At 32.2% G+C, this 21299-nt stretch overlaps 1 protein-coding gene across 3 annotated transcripts in view; it reads left to right on the top strand.

Moving 5' to 3' along the window:
- VPS54 (VPS54 subunit of GARP complex) overlaps nucleotides 1–21299 on the top strand; it is a 66493-nt gene that overhangs the window by 9078 nt on the left and 36116 nt on the right. For all 3 annotated transcript variants that reach the window (XM_016224200.2, XM_016224199.2, XM_016224201.2), the window contains exons 4-8: nucleotides 1793–1827; nucleotides 4319–4450; nucleotides 7715–8100; nucleotides 18537–18663; nucleotides 19618–19725. In XM_016224200.2, coding sequence (XP_016079686.2) covers nucleotides 1793–1827; nucleotides 4319–4450; nucleotides 7715–8100; nucleotides 18537–18663; nucleotides 19618–19725 — 788 coding nt within the window. The remainder of the gene's footprint in view (nucleotides 1–1792; nucleotides 1828–4318; nucleotides 4451–7714; nucleotides 8101–18536; nucleotides 18664–19617; nucleotides 19726–21299) is intronic.

The following is a 21299-nucleotide window of genomic DNA, read 5'->3' as shown; positions in this document are numbered from 1 at the left end:
TTATACATTTCACTGTGAAAACAGTTGTGGATAATACATTTTTAGATGATGATATAACTGGAAGCAAGGAGACAGTTGGAGGCTATTGCAGTAATACAAGTGAGAAATCATGTGGCCCCACATAACAGTTATAATGAAGATGGAGAGGAAATTAGGCCTTTGAGAGATTGAGGCAGAGGTTTTGGTGGTCAGTCAGTCATTGGTAATGGAACAAGTTGATTCAAGGATGACTCCGAGATTTCTTGGGAGTTTGCTTGGGCAACCGGCTAGGTGAGGTACAATTCAGTGAGAAAGGGAATATAAGAGGAGGAATTTTGGAGGAGATGGAGGCTGGTTTAATTGCAGTTTTGCAAAGAAGATGTCTGGTATGCAACTTGGAGCTCAGGAAAGTGATCTGGGCTGGAGATGTAGGTACAGTAGACATTGTCATAGATAATATGCTAGACAGTAGTATGGTAGTTGAATCCAAGGGCATGGTTGGGATCACCCAGGGAGGATGTGAATAGTGAGAAGAAAATAACTGATAATAGAACACTAGGAAGCTGTCTCATTTAAGGGGCAGATAGAAAATAGGTACTTGTGAAGGAGACTATAATGAAGTAGAAAGATAAGAGAGTCAACCAAGAGAGAGTTCCACCTTTGAAATGAAAGGTAGTGAGAATTTCAAAGAAGTGAGAATAATTAGTCTGCAATGCGAGAATACTTCAGTTTGCACACTGAGAAATCTTTGTGGATTGGGCAATTTAGATGATCTTAGAGCATTTAAACTGGAGTCATGGTTACAGAAACCTCAATACTATATATTAAAGTGAGTACAAGAAAAAGCAACGGAGACTACCAGTGTGGATGTGACCTGAAAATTTGAGATATAGGGTATTGACTACAGAGGGAACAGAGTGGAAGAAGGTTTTTGCATGGACTAGATGAGGCAAGAGAGGCATTTGCATAACCCTGAGGGTGAGTGCTTGCTTAAATTTTGCACCTGAGGTCCTCCCTTGCCTCAATCTACTCTGGGCTCTATGTTTTAACTCTCTCTCTCTCCTCTTTCTCTCTCTCTCTCTTTCTTTCTTAATGGGATAGAATGGGGCTTATTTATATGCAGAGAGGAAAATACTCTTAGAAGGAGGAAGAGGTTGAAGATACGGAGAGAGGCAGGGTAATTGATGAAGCGAGCTCATAGAAGAGGCAGGAGGGGATGGGTTACTTTTGGAAAGGAGGGTATGTTGTCTGAGATCTTATTGGTGAGATGGAGGTAAATTAGTTTCAATTGCAAATTAGTTTGTAGATGATACAAACTAAAATGTATAAGAAGAAAATAGATATACTAAAAAATCTTTGAACAGAGGAAATTCTGGAAGGCATGGTGGATGTTTTGAACAACTAAAAAAAGTATTCCTATTTTAGAATTTAATTCATTTTTAAAAACTACATAACATTGCCAAACTTAATCTCACCAAAACTTAATAAGATAGCATCAAGCTTTCTGGGTAGCTAATCATTGTAGACTAAGTCATTGTAGACTAATCATTCTCACTTAAAATGTATTTAGTTGTTTTATTGCTACTATGCAATTGATTAAAATTATTTGAACATATGCCTTATTCAGTGCTTTTTTACTACAAGGGATATAGGAGGTCCTTAATAGATACTTGTTGAACAAAGAAACTTGAATGGTTATTTGGTTGTGACCTAGTACAGTATTGAATCTTGTCAAAGCATATTTTGTGGAAGTAAAATGAAAACAAGTTTTAAAATATCATATCCTCCCTTTTCCTTTTTATTTTTTTAATAGATAAATCCAGGACAGATCTGGAGCAAGTACCTAAGGTAACAAAGCTTAAAAAATGAGAATAGTGCTTTTTAATATTTGATGTTTAATTTTGCCTTTAAGAAACTTTCATTTAGCTATTTTCTGACACTTTGATCACTTTACCTCTTCTGGAACTTTGTTCCATCACATTTCTTCTCTCTCTGTTGCATCATCAATGTCTTCTTCATCACCAAAACCTACAAATATGTTTAAATATCTCCATTCTGAAAGAAGAATTTTGTTGATCTTACTATTCCTTCAGATTATTAAAAGAAATTTTCTTTGTAAGAAAATTTTTGTACAGATGAGGTTTATTTTCTGGGGAAAGAATCCTCCACATTCATCAGATTCTCAAAGAGGTCTGTGGTAATTGTTCTTTAGGGTGAGAAGAGACAGACATGAAAGGCAGCAATAGAAAGGAGAGGGCAGTCATTTTTGAAGTTCTTTGATTCCTATGAAATTAAATTGAAACTGTAATTTAAGGCCCTTAATTATTCATTTCCATTCATAGTTACACTTTTAACTTTTGCCTCCTAATCTTTTTTAAATCCTCACCCGAAGATATTTTTTCCATTGCTTTTCAGAGAGAGTGGAAGGGGGTTGGAGAGAGAGAAGCATGGATGTGAGAGAGACACATCAATTGGTTGCCTCCTGCCTGACTGGGGCAGAGAATGGAGCCTGCAGCCAAGGTACGTGCCTTGGCTGGAATCGAACCTGGGACCTTTCAGTCTGTGGGCTGATGCTCTAACCACTGAGCAAAACCAGCTAGGGCTTGCCTCTTAATCTTTACATATCTTTACTTCAGCTAAACTGTTTTGCTGGCCCCATGCTTTATTTGCACTGTTCCTTAGCCCAGAGACTTTTCCATCATCTCCCCATATCTAATCCTTTACAGTCTTTTGCTTAAATGGCAACTTTACATAAATACATTTTTCCCCAGCTGAAGATAATTTGCCCCTTTGCTGAATTCCCATAGCATTTATCTAGACCCCAGCCTTCCCTTTCAAGACATTTGTCACTCTTCCCCCAAATAAGACATTTATGTATATATTCTATTATATCCCTTAGACTAAAGATCATTGAGATTAGTACCTCTAATAATTTATTTTTGCTTCCCCTTAGTGCCAAGCATAAGTTAGACAACCAGTAAATACTTACTGAATTAATCAATACTTTCAAGAATACTAAAGCAATGACTAGAAAATATACTTATGTCCCTAGTTAGATTTTCCCTGTCATATTCATTATAATTTTTGGATATAGATAAAATGAATCAGTAAATATAATAAAATATAGAAATTAATGAAGTAATTAACTGATTAAAGCATGTTTCAGGCCTTACGGAGATACAAAGAATAATAATTATAAATCCAATCTTATAGGAACATATTCCAGGGGGATATATACATATTAAGTAAATAATTTTTGTGAAGTATGAGATAAATAGGTATGAGATAAATAAGTACACATAGTGTACTTGTGTTCAGAGATGGGGTGATTAATCTCTGTATCATACACAGAGACATGTTTGCCCCTTTGATTGGGTAAATTCTCTAGGAAGATAGGCAGGGCATTCTAGGCCCAAAATGATACTTAAGCATAAGAGGGTATGGAAGATAGTTGAGTACTGCTCAAATTTAACTTGTAAATAGTGCAAGTGGCAAGATACAAAGAGGTAAGTGGATCTAAAAAAAATGAAGGACTTTTGCTACCATTCTAAAAAGTTTGGTCTGTGGGTCATGGAAATCCATTGAGAGATTTAAACAGAAGTTAATTCAGATATACTTACATTTTAAAGGGATATCTGACAGCAATACAGTGGGTAGATCATGAAAGGACATCATTAGGTGTCCATTTACTGTAATTCAGAGATAATGAAGAGCTGCATTGATGAAATGCTGTGGAGGTAGAGGAGAGGAGATTCAAGCAATATTTGGGAAATCTAATGAGTAAGACTTAGTACCCGGATGGATGTGATATGTAGGAGAAAAGGAATAGGCTTTTCATAAAATTGAATTTGTTTTGGTTTTAAAATTTAGTGTATGCCAAATCTAAAAAAAACAGTGTTGAAAGAATTTTTAGCAGGAGAAAGTAGAAATATAAGTATAGAGAAATTGATATCTGGCATTTAAACAACAAACAAAACAAAACCACTATCCGTGGGAAATAATATGGAAATTTTAGAATAAGTATGATATCTCCCTTTGGTATGTGCCCAGTGCGACTGCATTAGTGCATTTGATCAAGTTGTAATGGAATGATCATCTCCATTGGTAAAGGCAAAAAAAACATTTTTCTATTTTTCATGAGCATGTTTAGCTTGATGAGACTTGACTTCTACATTTTCTAAAGATTTTTATCTGAATAACTCAACCTGTTATCACTTGCTTTTGCTGTTTATGCTTGAGATCCAAATTAATTATTGTTTAATGGTCTTATGATTTTAGAAGGGAAAATGAATGTAAAGAAAATGTTTTTCTAATTGAGGGAAATGCATTTTTTTAATAGATTTTTATGAAACCAGATTTTGCCTTGGACGATTCTTTAACTTTTAATTCAGTTTTACCATGGTCTCATTTTAATACCGCTGGTGGAAAAGGAAATCGTGACGCAGCTTCCTCAAAGTTGCTACAAGAAAAGGTATTTTTTTTTTTTTTTTTTACTTTTTCCACATAAAATATTTTATTCTAGTTAAGTGGTGCTACTTGGCATGGGCTCAGATTTAGTTATTTAGTAAGCACTACTTTTAATTTCATTTTGTTGTTACAAATCATTGTAAGCCTTCGAATCATTACTGATAAAGTAGTATTTTGATTCAGTGGAATACAAGTTATGCTGTTGAAAAGGAAAAGCTTATTGTCTGAGTGCTTATTCTCTGAAACAGCAGTTGATAGAATTTCAATTGAAAAGATATAGTAGATAACACATGTAATTATAATTGCTTTACATTTATCCCAAACAATGTATTGGTCACTTTTATATTCTTTATGATTTAAAGTATGGAAAATCAGCTTTTCCTGAGGCACTGTTTTTCCTCATTTACATAATAAGGGTTATTATTTTAAAGCAAAACTATATCAATATTCTATTGTACTTTTAGCTTTGCAAAGCCTAGTATTTTGGATGTTATTAGTCAGCAGTTTTTAAATTTTTTACAGTGTTCTGTATTTCAGAAGTCAACATCTTGAATATCATTTAAAATGTAGAACTTTAAAAATATCTCAACTCACATATCAAGAATCTTTTAAAATTTGAATAGTAAGTAAAGACCTTTGATCTCTTTTTTTTCCTGAACTCAGTTTAGAGCTTATCTAAAACTGACTGTGGTTCTTAAATTGAAAGGAAAGCATTGTTTTAGTACAGTGACATCTCTTGGCAGTATGAAAGCTTATTCCAGGAAGATGATTCAATAAATTAGGTCCAGTCCTCCTTAGTAACTGAAGAAAGCACTAGGTTTTGGAAGATAGAAGAAATGTAGGAAAAGAGTCATGAGTATTATTTTTCTTACAGTTATATCTGGATGATCACTTAGTAAGTTATGTAATGTCTAATCACTGGGGCGTACACCTGAAACTAACAAAGTAATGTGTGTCACCTGTAACTGAAAAATAGAAATGATTAAAAAATGAAAATGAATTTACTTTTTTGCTTTGACAACATTTTCACTTATAAAGATTTTCCTTGAGTAAGAACAGATTCATAAATCTTATGAAAACTATGGGTTTATGGACATAGGTTCACTCTCAGACCACTTTTTCACATTCCAAATATGTATCCCAGTAGAATATACCTTAAGAGAGAAAAACAACAAAAGCCAATAAAATCTTATTGATACTTTTTTATTATAGATACTTTTAGGAATACTTTAAAAATTGTTCTCTTTATAGAATTTTAATAATAAATGAATTATGAAAATATGCCTTTGAAAAGAAAATAGATTGATCTGTTGAAATCTTTGACATTCAAGTGAAATCTTTGAAATTCATATGAAACAGTTTTCTCATGCTAAATGTTTAAAATGACTAAAGTAATGGAACTCTTCTTTTTTTGGCTAGTTGCAAAATCAAGTTTGTTATATTTATGTCCTAGCTCCTCATTCTGCTCTGTTCTTAGAAAAGTAATGGAAGACAGGATTCTAAGAGAGCAGTTTCAAACTCACTTTATTATTGACATCAGCTCTTTTTATCTTGCTAGCTTTAAAAAGAGGGGATGCTATACCAGGATCAGAGAAATTGGTATCCTTGTAGTGCTACCCAAAGTGCTGGTCTGCGATGAGATAAGGAGTTTGCAGTAGAAAATAAATAATCGCACTTCTTCCTTCATTAAGAAAGTCTCTTTTGAAAAAGTAATGCAGTGGGCTTAGTGATGTAGTTGATTTGCTACCTAGCAAAGTTTCTTATTTTATTATGGACCTGCTAAACAGCTCACAGACTGGCAGCAGCATATAAACTGCCTTCTGAATAGCACTGTCCTAAAGGAGTTACCCACGCTCCATTTACTATTCTGAAAATTGAGTCCATTTTAGCTTGCAATGTACCTTACTACCTTTGTCCCCATATTGCTTTTTTAGGTAAATAAATGAATAGCTGTATTGAAGATGAAAAGAACAATAGCAGAAGGGTATAAATGCAAGAGATTTAAACTGTGGGAAAATTTCTTGTTTGTAACCTATTTTATATTATAATAGATCACTGAAAGAGCCTTACTGAAGATGTTGTGATCCTGCATGGTTTTAAGGAAACAGGCTAGGTGACCAAATAATCTCTTCCAATCTTATGAGTCCTAAACGCTGAAAGTTCATTAACCCTTTAATGTTATGAATTCTCCTGAGATGTTCAGAAATAATGCCTAAATTTTGAGCTATAGGTTGAAGAATCTACAAGTGAAAAAATGGGAGAAAAATGGAAAGGCATATGCAGTTAGAAAGAAAGAAAAGACAGCTAAAGTTTTAGAAGTCCACATTTGAAATTAGAAAAAATTTTTAATATATGTTACTCTAGGAATTCATCTTGGTAGTGTTATAAAAAATATATATGAACTAATTGTTTAAGGCATTTGTCAACCTTTTAAGAGGAAAATACATTGGAAATAAACTGAATTTTACAAATTGATAATAATTTTTGAAATGTAAAATAAGCAGCCTTGGGGGAAAAAAGATCCAAAAGAATCTTAGTTTTTTTTATAATTTGTGACTGGACCACCAATCTGTCTTTTATGGATTCTTTAGCATTTTGAGTCAGCCTGGTGTAGTAGGAACAACTTCAGCTTTTGAGTCAGACAGACCTGGGTTCAAATTTTAGTTTTGCCACTTACTAACATGACTTTATTCAAGCAATGTAATGTCTCTGAGCCTCAGTTTCCTCATCTGTAAAATGAGAATAATAATAATAATACTTATATTCCAAGATTGTTAAAGTTAGAAAATGATGTGTATAATATGCCAGTGCCTGGTACATAGAAGGAGGAGGTCAATAAATAGTAACTATAATCACTTTTTAGTCAGTTAAGTGATTTGTGATGATAGTGATGGCAATGATGTCTGGGAGTTTAGGAGATCATTGTCTCTCAGTTCTTAGAACTTCTGAAACTAGATTATAATCTGAAATGACTGTGGGGTACTCTTTCTAGAAAGTGGTTGGCGTTTGGAAGGCAGTAATGGCAGGAGCAGTAGTAGAAGGTAAATCACCTTCTACACTGTTGTCTTACATTTATTAATTTTTGGGCTATATCTTTCACCTCCCTTCCATTTTGTTATGTCTAATATCAAGGATCCCATTAGCAAACAGTTCACATAATGGGATTTAAAATACCTGTAGAAATATTGTATCATTTTTAGAAAGTATTTGGATAGTCAAGGAAGGTATACTTATAATACTCCATAATTTTTTTTCCTTCCCTCTTAAGCTGAGCCATTATCTGGATATTGTGGAAGTAAACATTGCTCACCAGATCTCTCTACGTTCAGAAGCATTCTTTCATGCAATGACCTCTCAACATGAATTGCAGGACTACCTCAAGAAAACTTCCCAGGCTGTAAAAATGCTTCGAGATAAAATTGCACAGATTGATAAAGTAATGTGTGAAGGATCACTACACATTTTAAGACTGGCACTTAGCAGAAATAATTGTGTTAAAGTGTACAATAAACTGAAGTTAATGGCCACTGTACACCAGACTCAACCTACAGTACAGGTGTTGTTATCTGCTTCTGAATTTGTTGGAGCATTGGACTTAATAGCAACAACGCAAGAGGTTCTACAGCAGGAACTTCAGGGCATTCACAGCTTCCGGTATGTCAATTAAACCATTAGAAATAATGTTAGAAATTTTTAAAGGATAAATTTTAGTGTGTAAGGTTAGCTGAAGAAATGTATGTTTAAAGTTATATGGTTATTTTTTCTTCCAGATCTGTTTAGTAATATTATCATTTTGATATTTTAGTCTTAGCTAAACAAACAAACAAAACCCATAAGGACCAGTATTTACAGGGACATTTGTATGGAGAAGCAAAATTACATTTTTTAGTAGATGAAATCAATGAAAGGCCAGTCACAACTTTGAAAATAACATTTTGAAAATTTTGAAATAGTTTTTTGTCAAGATAGTATCAAAGTTGAGGAAGGAATACTACTAGTATACCTAAAATTAAGTCCCTTTTAAAAGCTCTTGAATAGGTTTTAAATTTAATAATTATTAAATTTTATTTCTGATTTTCAGTCTGTCACATTACAAAAAATTCCACATAGTGTTGGAAAAGACCCAATTTCTCCTAAGTTTTTATTTTTGGGCTATATCTTTCACCTCCCTTCCATTTTGTTATGTCTAATATCAAGGATCCCATTAGCAAACAGTTCACATAATGGGATTTAAAATACCTGTAGAAATATTGTATCATTTTGAAAATACCTTTATGGTTAGGGTTTTATGTAAGTTATTTTATATGAGATCATGGCAAAATGTTTAATTTATTGATAGACCTGTTGCAAGCCATCAAAATTTCATTCAGTTAAGCAGGCTTGCAGTGTCCTTGTAGAAGTTTCTATTTGCCAGGAAACTCATCTAAACCTTATACTACTGAGTAACTACAAAAGTTTTATGGAAGATATGTGCTCTGTGACTTAAAAGATACTTAATATATTCTGGAAAATTTAGCTTCAAAATAAGTTTATTTTGATTGAATTGTAAATTCTTACTGGCTAAGGCTATGCAATTGGAATATTTATTTAGGAAGCATTTTTAAAAGCTTGGCCCACATTTAAGTACATAAATGATTGATTGATTGATTCATTCATTCATTCATTCATTGAAGAAATGGTTTTCGATTATCTGTTACATACCAGACACAAGACAGAATACTGGAAAGATAGCCATGAACAAAGCAGAGATATTCTCTGCTCTCACTGTTTCTACAATTTATTTGGCAGGAGAAGGAAGACAGAAATTACTGGGTAGTTACGATACAGTGTAATACAGTATGATGATGAATGTACGGATAGCTATGGAGCTCTAACCTTAGTGGAGGAACCTAATCAGACTCGGATGTTTGTAAAAAGTTTGAGTCACATACTTCTTGAGAATATATTGAAAGCTGTGCTTGGGCCTTCTTTTCATAAAAATAACCCTGTACATAAAATTTTATAAACAACTTTGGGTGGTTCATAGTACTTTGAAACCTACTTTGGATTTTCCCTAGCATGGAACCCAGGTTGACTAAATTATTTTTAGTTTCCTTTTCACCTCTGATAGTTTAAATATTTCTCTTTTGTGAATGTACGTGAAATATATATTTTAAGTAAATAATATTAAATTTTTTGTCACTACTTTAGAAAAATGGACTACTGTAATGACAGAAACTGTGTTTTTTCACTTATCACTACTATACAGTATCATAAAGGTTAATGAATATTGGGAGCTAATTCTATAAAGTGAAGTGCTTTATCCTCTGAATTAGGACAGTGCTGAGAAATAGAATCAGTGATTGAATGCTTGCCTGCTAAACACAAATACTAAAATTATTCTTAATTTTTACCCCAAAGGTCATGCAGTTTTTAAAATTTTATTTTCTTTGACTCAAGTTTATGCCCAATAATATTGATGAAAAGTAGTTATCCAAAGCTACCTAGAAAATATTTAAGAACTGGGTTGATATTTATTCCCAGTATGTCTTTTTAGAAAACAGAAGGGGCCCGGCCGGGCTTGGCTCAGCGGTTAAGCGTCGACCTAGGATCCAGGTGATCAGGGTTCGATTCCCGGTCAGGGCACATGCCCAGGTTGTGGGCTGCAGCCGATCAATGACTCTCTCATCATTGATGTTTCTAGCTCTCTCTCTCCCTCTCCTTTCCTCTCTCTGAAATCAATAAAGATATATTTAAAAAGAAAACAGAAGGGTAATTTTATAATCTTCTATTTAATTTGAGCCAAGGAAGAGTATACCCTAATTTTTAACCTTCTTTTTGTACCTTAACTCAAAGGAAAAAATGTTCGTCATAAAAAGGTGTACAGTAAGTCCTCACTTAATGTCATTGATGGGTACTTAGAAATTGTGACTTTCAGCAAGTTGATGTATAATGAAACCAATTTTACCTAGGCTAATTGATATGAACAAGAATTAAGTTCCTGTGGCGTATTTCTGGTCACAGAAACATCACCAAACTTATAAAGACCCCAAACATTTCTAATACTAAACATTGAAGTAAATGTGAGCTGTACCTACATTTAAGAAAGATTAATAAAAAGTAAGATAATTATTTTTCAACCCACTTATTCCAGTTCAGGGTTGTAGGTGACTGGACTCTCTCCTACCAGCTCAGGGTGCAAGGTGGAAACCAACCCTGGACAGGACACATTAACACCAACCCCCACATTCACTCAGACTGGGACAGTTTAGATAAGCCAGCTCACTTCATATGTACATCTTTGGGATTTGGGAGGAAACTGGAATAGCAAGAAAAACCCATGCAGACATGGGGAGAGTGTGCAAACATTATACAGACAGTGGCCCTGGCTGGGAATCTATTTTCTCTCTTTCAGTGCTCTAATGAAAGGATGTTGAATGAAAGGACATTATTCAAAGACCTGCTGTATATGATTTTTAAAAGAACTTTCAAATATTCTGATTGTCTACATTTTGTTCAAATATTTTTTTTTTTACTATTTATTAGAACCTACACATGTGTAGAGAGTATTTATTCTTCATATAAAACATCTCTGTATGGCTGCCTTTCAAATGTCAGTTCCAGTATGGATATCACTCTATAAAAGTTTGGTATCAGAACTGTGTTGAGTTTCTAACTTCTGATAAGCATCTTCATATGCAAATAATTTTCAAACATAAAAATACTGTAAAAGAAAATGTTTATCTAATGAAGAAAGAATATAGTCTCATAGTTGAAATACTGTAGTTTAAGGCTGACATATTTGTAACCCAGCATTGTTTTGTTTAAATACTGTTTTGTTAAATACTGTCTGGTGATTTACTTTCTTGACTTTATCATTCCTTTTACTATGAAGTTGTTAAATATCAACATTAGTTACTTTCTTTTATAGCTTCACAGATATTTTTAAGTCCATTTAACTTTATTTGGAAGAATAAGAATAATTTTGGACTCTGTATTTTTGTCTGATCAGTTAGGATAACTTGTATTTTAGGCCTCTTGTTTACTTACAAGCATTAGTGGGGTAAGCTGTTCTTAGTTTATTAACATGATTATTCTGTCCCAATAGGAGAGGAGATATTGTACTTGAATTTCACACACTTTTTTCTTTTTTTCATATCAAAGAACAAATTTTAGTTATTTTTGTGGGGCATAGCTTAGAAAAGTATAGGATCTTATTTAAAATAAGAAATCTTTCAGTAGAACCAAAAGACTCTATTGGATTAATTTGTTAATAGTTTTTTCATTTGATAGATCTGATTCCAAGTTTGCTTTTGGCTATGATTTTTTCTAATCCTTTTAAAGGGAGCTTTGATAGCAAAATCTAATAGTCAAATTACTACAATTGCAAATCTCTGTTTATTTTAAAAGAATTTGAATATTCTTATTTGTGTGCGATTTTTCTGTGTAGTATTAACGTAATATTATATATTTTCTAGTCAGTGATAGTAAAAAATGTTTATGTTTTTTTCTCATTCTTTCTATATTTTTTAAAAAACATGTTTTTATTATTGATTTGAGAGAGAGGAAGGGAGAGGGAGAGAGAGAGAAATATCTATTGGTTGCCTCCGGTTACCTCCCATGTGCACCCCAACTGGGGATTGAACCCGAAACCTGGGTATGTTCCCTGGCTGGGAATCGAACTAGCTACCTTTAGGTGCACGGGACAATGCTCAACCAACTGAGCCACAGTGGCCAGGACTGTATTTTTTTAAAGTTCTCCAGGGGACTAAAGTGCACTAGAACTGAGAAGCCTGGTTTCAATTTACCATTGGCTACTCTACTTTTTCAGGATTTGGAATTAAAATAACATTTTTTTTACATAATTTTATTCTTTCTAAAACAAACTTTTCAGCTAAAACATCTTCCTGTCTGTATTCAAAGAGGGCTTTACTAATGTTTAATAATTATTAAAATAGATCTTTTGTACATTTGTTGATTTTTGTAATTAAAATTTTTAAAAATTATTTTACCGCCTAAATTGTTGCAAAATTGGGCAATTTGAATTATTAGGACATAAATATTTTTAACCATTATTCATGGAATGAAATTCTGCTATTAGGAATAAATAAATGTATGGTAATCAGTGTAACAGAATATATCATTTGTGATCTATACTAATTTAAAAGTATTGCTGTGGTTAATGATATTCTAACGCTTGTTAAGCAGATGTAATACAGAAATCTCATTATAGACCTAAAAATGTATTTGAACCTTGATATCGTGCAGGTTTTGATATAGAAAAATTTTTTAAATTCAAGGATGCAGTGTTATTTGCTCTTTATTATTACAAAGATTTATGTAGAAACTTTCTGTTTTCACCATTAACTTTTTTTCTTGCTACTTATTGCCACCATTACTGTATTACCACCATCACTGTAAAACCTGAGAACATTTTTAAAATTCTTTGGTACTCTGTACCAGATATAGTGCTAAGTATATATTGCATGTATTATTTGATTCCCCCCACCCCCCAAAAAACCTCTATGAGATCAGTAATCTTTTCCCAATTTAATAGATAAGGAAACTGAGGCATAGAAAGTCTTGGTTAACTTGCTCGAAGTCATACAGCAAGTTATAAAACAGTAGAGAATCAAGATTCAACCCAGGTCTTATCTGACCCAAGAACTATGTATATACTTTTAATGTATTTGATTGAGGAATTTATAGGACCTCCAACAGATCACTTGGAACATCAGTGCTAATTTTATAGTGTGATAGATGTAAAACTGTGGGCAATTGAGTCATAAGTTTGCTAAGCCGGGACCTAACATGGTAATTGATTTTAGGATAAAAATTATTGAAACTAGCTTGTTTTCTAGTCATAAGCCTTTTTTTTTTTTTTTTTTTTTTTTTTTTTTAAGAAAAGGTAGAAAATATTCAGTTAATTATATGTTTCAGTTTATTGTGCTTTCATTGATCTGAGGTCATCTTGGGATTCCATGTAAGGGGCTTTTATTATTGGAAGTATCAAAGGTATGTAACAAAGTCTTTGATCCTAATATAATCTATAATTTAGATCTTCAAAACATTATAGTGAGAAAGCATCCACATTTTATTCTCTCGAGTGAAGCCAAAAACCAGACTTCCTGCTGTTTGATGAAACTAGTGTTACTGTAGAGTTTATTGACATATGTTTCTCTGATGAAAGCAGCACAAAAGTCATTGTAGAAGATCAACCAGTTTAGTAGAAGATCTGAATTAATGTACAAATTGAGGCAGGTCAAAGTAGGAAGTATTGGAGTTGTTTCAGTTTACTTAGTATATAAGACCATAAGTACTTTTTCAGAAAGTGATATTTTAGTTATTTATTGTTTCAGTAGATTTCTTTCACCACTCTAAATTACTGTATGTGATTATTAGGACACATACTTTTAAAATGAGCTGTTAACAGATTTATCTATTAAATATTTTTATAAGGTTAATAATAATGTGCAGGCCATTATTATTAATCTATTGTCAAAGTATTCAAGAGTATAAAAAACAATTAGAGCAAGGATGAATAGGTAAATCTTGTAGAACATTTTAATCCTGGAAGTTGTTTAAAGATTTGTTTAGACAAATCTTTGTGTATATATTATATACCTGTGATTATGTAATACTATTTGATGTTAGTATTGAAATTTATATCTGCTCTTTTTTTATTATATTTATCAGACTTAAAAAGTAGGTAAAGAATGCATAAAAATGAAGCTACTTAGTTATTACACTGAAATTACAGTTTTATTATTTTGATGCCCAAACATCAGTAGATGCAATCATATTGATTTCTCACCGTAATTCTTTGTTGGAATTTGTTCAAGACCATTCATTCATACCTGAAGGTAACACATACCTGAGTGTAACCTCTAGTGTGCCGTAAAAAGGAATCCGATCTTTATAAAAATTCAGAACCAAGCAATAGTAAAATTATGGGTAGATTTATGTCCTACCCTGTTACTACTTTTTAAAAAAACTTACTTAAAACTCAAACATATTAAAAAATAGAGGAAATTATATGAAGAGAGTTATGTGAAGCTGGATAAATTGTGTATCACCTGTGAGTTACAAACTCATGGTCAACTTTGTTTTCTCTATTCCCCTCCCCCTACTTCTGGATTGGAAATAAATTCAAAATATTATTTCATCCATAACTACTTCATTAAGTATCATTGAAAGAAAAAAAATTTTAAAAATATAACTCTAATATTATTTATATTTTCAAATATCTGGTGAGTGTTCAGATTTTCCTGTTTGTCTCAAAATTCTTTTTTATAGTGCTTGTTGAAATAAAGATCCAATAATGTCTATACATTGCAGTTGGTTGATATATTTCAAGTGTCTTGATATATAGTTCTCCATTTGTCTTGTATTCTCCCTTTCAAATTATGTATTGAAGAAATTGAATTGTCTTGTATAGCCTTCTCACAGTCTGGATTTTGCTGACTATATCCTCATGTTTAGCGTGTTTTTCTTTTGCCTATATTTTCTCTAAACTGGTAGTTAGATTTAAATTCTTGACCAGATTTAAGTGTTACTTTTTATCAAGTACTTAATAGGTAGTGGTTTGTATTTCAGTCAAGCAGCATATATCTGATTGTTTCTCTTTTAGTGATGTTAACAGCCACTTGATCATTGCCTAGATTTATCATCTCATTATGGGTTTCAAATGATGATATTTTAATTCTATACTTTTTTATTCATTTACTAACTGGAATATTTCCTTAAAGCAATATTTCTGCATAACAATTATTTATTTGGTAATGCTAAAGGACATTTCTTACAAACGTAGGCAGGATAAATTCAAGATTCTTTTCCCGTATTTAGAACTTTTTAAAAATAATGATTTGAAAATATAGCACCTTCCAAAGGTGACTGATGAGTTTTTTAAAAATATTTTTATAAACACATGAATTTATATATATGTCTGAACTGTTCAAGTTCTTTGCTGTTTTTTATTTTTATTAATATTCAAATTGTCCTGTCTTTTGTAGGAACCTTTCCCAATTCATTCTTGAGTCCCTTTGACATGATTCCATGAGTAGTCATTGATTGTTTTCTTACTTTGTGTTATAAGATGATACTCGTATATATTTTCTGCCACAGACTTGTAATCTGCCACTTCTCTAAGGAGTTCTAGTTTCTTTTAGTAGGAAATTGGTATTTAAAAATTACAGTCTGGGTACCAGAGGTAATTTATAATGGAAAGAGACAGAAAATAATTTTCCCTTTATAAAGAAAAAATCTGAGTTTATATTGATAGTTTTAATTTAAATCCAGGACTATAGAGTTTTTACTGCAGTCTTACTCGTATATCCTTTTGAACAGGCTGAAAACTGTGGTTCCTAATGATGTTAACATAATTGCTCATTTGTTTTATCCTACAATATAAATAGAATGCTCTCAAAATTAACAATATGATTACTATAAACGTAGGATTTCTTTTCCTTAAGGTATATCCTGCCCGGCCGGTGTGGTTCATTTGGTTGAATGTCGTCCCATGAACCAGGAGGGCATGGTTTGATTCCCTGTCAGGGCACATGCCCAAGTTGTGGGCTCCATTCCCACTAGGGGGTGTGCAGGAGGCATCCAATTGATGTTTCTCTCTTATCGATGTTTCTATCTCTCTTTCCATCTCCTTCCTCTCTCTGAAATCAATAAAAACATATTTTTTTTAAAAGTTTAAAAAAAAGATATATCCTTTGTGTGATGAATGGATAAATTACTATGTTTTGAAGTCATTTGAAATAATTCCTCTTTAGGTAGATTTACTACTAACTCAGTACACAGTTAGGTTCATTTGTTTTATTTGCTTTTGATATATAAGGATTGATCTTTCAAGATGTAATATTGTTTTATAACTAGGCTAAATCGTTATGTGGTTCCAAAGTCAAATTTATGAAACAAAGGATATTCAAATCTAACTTCTATCCTGGTCCCCTCCTTCCCTCCCTCCCTCCCTCTATAAGTCACCATTTTAAAAAGTTTTAGTTTATATTTTTCCATCCATGTATTCCCTTCATCCATCCATCTCTCCATCTGGTCCTCATCTTAGATGAGTATTAGCATACTGTACATATTGTTTTCCATCTTGCTGTTTTTACCTTACAGTATACCCTGGAGAGCACTCTACAGTATACATTCTCAATGAGGGCTGGGGCTATCACCCCATAGGGGCAAAGTGGTTCTTGAAGGGTGAAAAAAACATCTTGGATGTTACAGTGGTTTGTGGCCCTCCAAAGGGTCATGGTATATAAACATATACAGTGTATCTGTGATATTAAACTTTCATGGAGGGGGGTTGATTAGGATAACTGAAAAGACTAGGGTAGCAGTAGTGAAAAGAGGTTGAGAAACTGCTTTGTAACAGAATACTGTATATTAATTGATATTCTTCAATTCTTTTAAATGTCTGTAGTGTCTGTTATGATTTATTCAATTAGCCCCTACTGGTTAACCTTTGGGTTTCCATTCCTTAGCAGTTAATAACAGTGCTGGAGTGAATGTATGTACTTTTGTATTTTCACCAGCATATCTTTGAGAAAGATTCCAAGAAGTGAGATTCCTAGGTCAAAGGCTAATTGCCTCTGTAATTTTGCTAGACACTGCCACATTCCCCTTATGGCAATGTTTTAATTTGTACTAGTAAGTATGGTCTAAATTTGTTTATTGTAAGATGTTGGTGCCATTTATGAGAACCATATTAGTCTTCTAATTAGCTGTAAGAAATATAATTTTCATATTGCAATGAATCTGGTCTTAGTTGCCAACCTTAAGGGTTTGTTTTTCAGGTAAGTGTTCTATACATATATATATATATGTATTATATATATATTTAAATGTTTGTTTTTTATTTAATTACAAATGCTACATTTAAGATTAAATGTGCAGATTTAAATATGAATGTCTTTAAATTGCCCCCTAAGATAGAACTTTAAAAAAAAATTTTATCTTGGGGTATAAACATTTCCCACTGCCTATTAATTTTTGGAATTCTTTAGACCAACTAGATTACCTAGGTTTCTTCAACCCTTTGTTTTTATGACGCTATTAGATTGTGTAGCAAATATTCCTTTGTGTACGAAGATACTCATCCTTAGTGCCCTGCAGAGCAGGGACTACATGGGACCGTTCTTGTCATTTGAGCTGTGCATGCTTTTTCTAAAAGTTCCAAGTCCATTTAGTAATACTTGCCTTTCCCACCCCCACAACTGTTCAGATTAGAGTCCTCACTCTATTTTATTTTTTAAATTTAAAAAAAATTTTTTTTTTTTTAATTCAGAGAGAAGGAGGGAGACAGAGATAGAAACATCAATGATGAGAGAGAGTCATTGATCGGCCGCCTCCTGCATACCCCATACTGGGGATTGAGCCTGAAACCTGGGCATGTGCCCTGACTGGGAATCGAACCGTGATCTTCTGGATCATAGGTTGATGCTCAACCACTGAGCCATGCCGGCTAGGCAAGTCCTTCTCACTTTAATCCTACCTAGCATCTGCAAATATTAGAGGTAAATTAAAAAGAAACATTTTATGGTAACAAGTTTCATGAATAGATTGTAGCTCAGTATTTTTATATTTTTAGTTTTGTGTTCTAATGACTTTCAGTTCATTGACCTGAGAGATAGTGCATAATAACTCAAACTGATGATGACAGAGATTGAATTGAGTCAATCTGTCCTTCAAATATTTATATGCACCCAGAGCAGGACCTGGCACATAGTAGTTGCTTGTATTTGTTGAATAAATGAATGGCTTGGGAGCTACTGGCATTGATATTCAGTAAATGGTTAATGAAAAAAGGACTCAGAATATTTGACTCTTTTATCTGTAAAAGTAGACCAAAAAGAAGTCATGAAATTTATAGAACCAGGTTTCCTATAACACATTTAACTGGAAGTTAAAGAGAAAAATAGAATTTGGGAGGTGATGTGAAACTATTAGTTACTTTTGTTAAGTTAAAGAACTCCATTTTACTAAAACATCACATTATTGCACAAGTACTATCAGAACAAGTACTACTAGTTCCCGTAATCATGGAGTGAATTTGGATTTTTAATGACTATATATAACATTTTCTTCTTCCTTTGTAGTCATTTGGGATCACAGCTTTGTGAGTTAGAAAAACTAATAGATAAAATGATGATTGCAGAATTTTCTACTTATTGTCACAATGACTTAAATAGACCACTGGAAGATGACTGTCAGACTTTAGAAGAGGTATGTATTTTTGAGGTATGGAATGAAATTGATGTCATTGCTTAGTGATAATTCCTAACATCCTGAGTTTAGAACACATTTTTCTCAGATTATAGTGAACAAAATTACATTAAATTTCAAGCTCTGTTAGACCTATGATAGAAGTCCTTCACTATGTGACTTTAGCAAGTACCATAATTGTTTATTATCCTGTGAAATTAGAGAATAAAATAATTTTATAGCTTAATTAGAAATTGGAGTTAAAATGAGGTCTTTATATAGCTTAAAAGCCAAGTTCAAAGTATAGATAGAGGACAAATTAATGTATATCCATGTGTATGCATATATTGGAGTATGTCTCTTAAAAAAGTGATACTTATATAGTAACTCATCAGTCATTTACATTCACTGAACACCTATTAACAACTTTTATGCACATGCATATACAAATATATCATATCCAGGCTTTACTTATCTGGTAACTTCTCAATACTGAATACTGCCAAGAACTAGTAAAGAATCCAAAAAACCCTGGTAACAGTTAAGTAGTTGAGATATTTCTGCCTGTTATTAGTTCCCCACAGATAGTCCAGGTCATCATTCTAGTCTTCTAGACCACTAATTAAAAAACACATGGATCATGGAGTATTATTGGTCATCAGGGTTTAAGAAGGATACTTTCTAGCTACTTGAAACTAGGCCAAACTATACTCTTGTATTGTTTTACCCCCAAACCAGTTTCATTTGATCCATTATTGTTAATAGAATTTCCCTGTTTTAGAATACTGATTCCAAAAATCTGATGACAAGATTGCCATGGAAAGTTTTTTTTTTTTTTAGTCTTCTAGAAAATACCATATGCAGGATAGAGTTCTGAGCATCAAAAAATAAAACCCTTGATGTTTAATATTTCTACCTGTGAGATTATTTGATATTTAAAGTGTGAAATTACATATTCTTCTTTTATTTTGATAGGAAAGACTAGTATCTCTTGTATTTGGACTTTTAAAACAAAGAAAACTTAATTTTTTAGAAATCTATAGTGATGAAATGATTATTACGGCAAAGAATATCATTAAACAGGTAATTATGCATTTTTTATTTGATATATTTTGATTTAGAATCTTTTGTGAAGTTTATTTTTACATGTCTTAGAAATAATATATGTAGTATAGTAATCTTTTTTATTTAAAAATTGAAAGTGTAGAAAAGTAGAAGAAAAACATAGCCCTATCAGCCAAAAGATTATTATTTAAGAATATTTCTAAGTGTAAATTGTTACTGATGTTTTTCATTGTTGCTATCATACTGTATATATTATTTTGATTTGTATATATCAGTTAGAAACATAAGCATTTTCTCATTATGTAGGCCTTCAGAAACATTTTTAATGGTTGTATAAAATTTCATCAACATTATGTTGAACTTACTTAACCTTTTCTTTATGCTGCATATTTAGGTTGTTTTTAGTTTGGTACTATAAAGAACACTGTGACAAATGTCTGTGTTGTATAAAGTTTTTTTTGTTTGGTTTTACAAATAAGACAGTTTCCTTATAACTGATTTCTAAAAGTGGAATTATTGATCAGAGAGCGACCAATTTTTAAACTGTTAAAAATTACCAATATATACTGTCCCTAGCAGTAGATAAATGTTCATTTCACCTTACCCAGATTTCTAAGAAATCATAATTATAAACTGAAATCCATGTTTTTTTAAGCCTTCCTTGATCTTTTTTTTTTTTTGGACATTTTTTTTACTTAGATAAATCTTATTCACTGAACTTAAGTTTTCTATATATGAAAAAAAAACAATTTGAAATGTATTTACTAGGCTTAATTTATCATCATCATTAAGTTGAATGTATATTACCGAGTTTTTAATATTTCAGTAAAACCAAACAAAAGATTACAGTCACCCCATCTTTTACCTCTTTCAAACACTGGCTGAAACACCATTTTAAAATTGTTGAAACTACTTTCAAAAATTGTTGGCAATATTTACTAGTGCTAAATATACACTTATAACTCAGCAGTTCTACTCCAAACTATTTACCTGACACAAATGCATAGATAAGCTCACTGAAGACAGCAAAAGAATTTCATTGCAGCACTATTTATATTAAAAAGCTGGGGGAAAATTCTGTCATCAGTAGAAAAGATAAATAGAATTGTGGTATATTTATACAATTGTATACTCTACACCAATGAGAATGAATAAATTACATAGAACAATGTGGATGAATATCACATACATAATGTGGAGCCAAAGAAATCAGACACAAAGCAGTATACACTGTATGATTCCACTCATGTGAATTCCAAACATTGGCAAAATTATTCTGTTGTTTTAGAAATCAGGATAGTAATGACTTTTGGGAGAAAGTAGTTACTAGGAGTGGAGCAGGAGAATGCCTTATTGGCAGTGTTCCATTTCATGATCTGAATTCTGATTAAACGGATATATTCCATTGTGAGAAATTATTGAGCTATAAACATAATTTGTACAATTTTCTGTATGTATATTATACTTTTAAACAAGCTTTTTTTAACTGCTGTTTTAATTCCCAGACTTCTCCTGAAGTCTAAGCATTTCTTTCATCTTTAAACTGTTGCATGTATTGCAAGGAAATGTAACTTTAAAAATATATTTCTTTT

The sequence above is a fragment of the Miniopterus natalensis genome, chromosome 13, assembly GCF_054644295.1.
Source record: "Miniopterus natalensis isolate mMinNat1 chromosome 13, mMinNat1.hap1, whole genome shotgun sequence".
Taxonomy (NCBI): Eukaryota; Metazoa; Chordata; class Mammalia; order Chiroptera; family Miniopteridae; genus Miniopterus; species Miniopterus natalensis.
The sequence above is the reverse complement of the archived record's forward strand: the minus strand, read 5'-3'. Positions and strand labels throughout refer to the sequence as shown.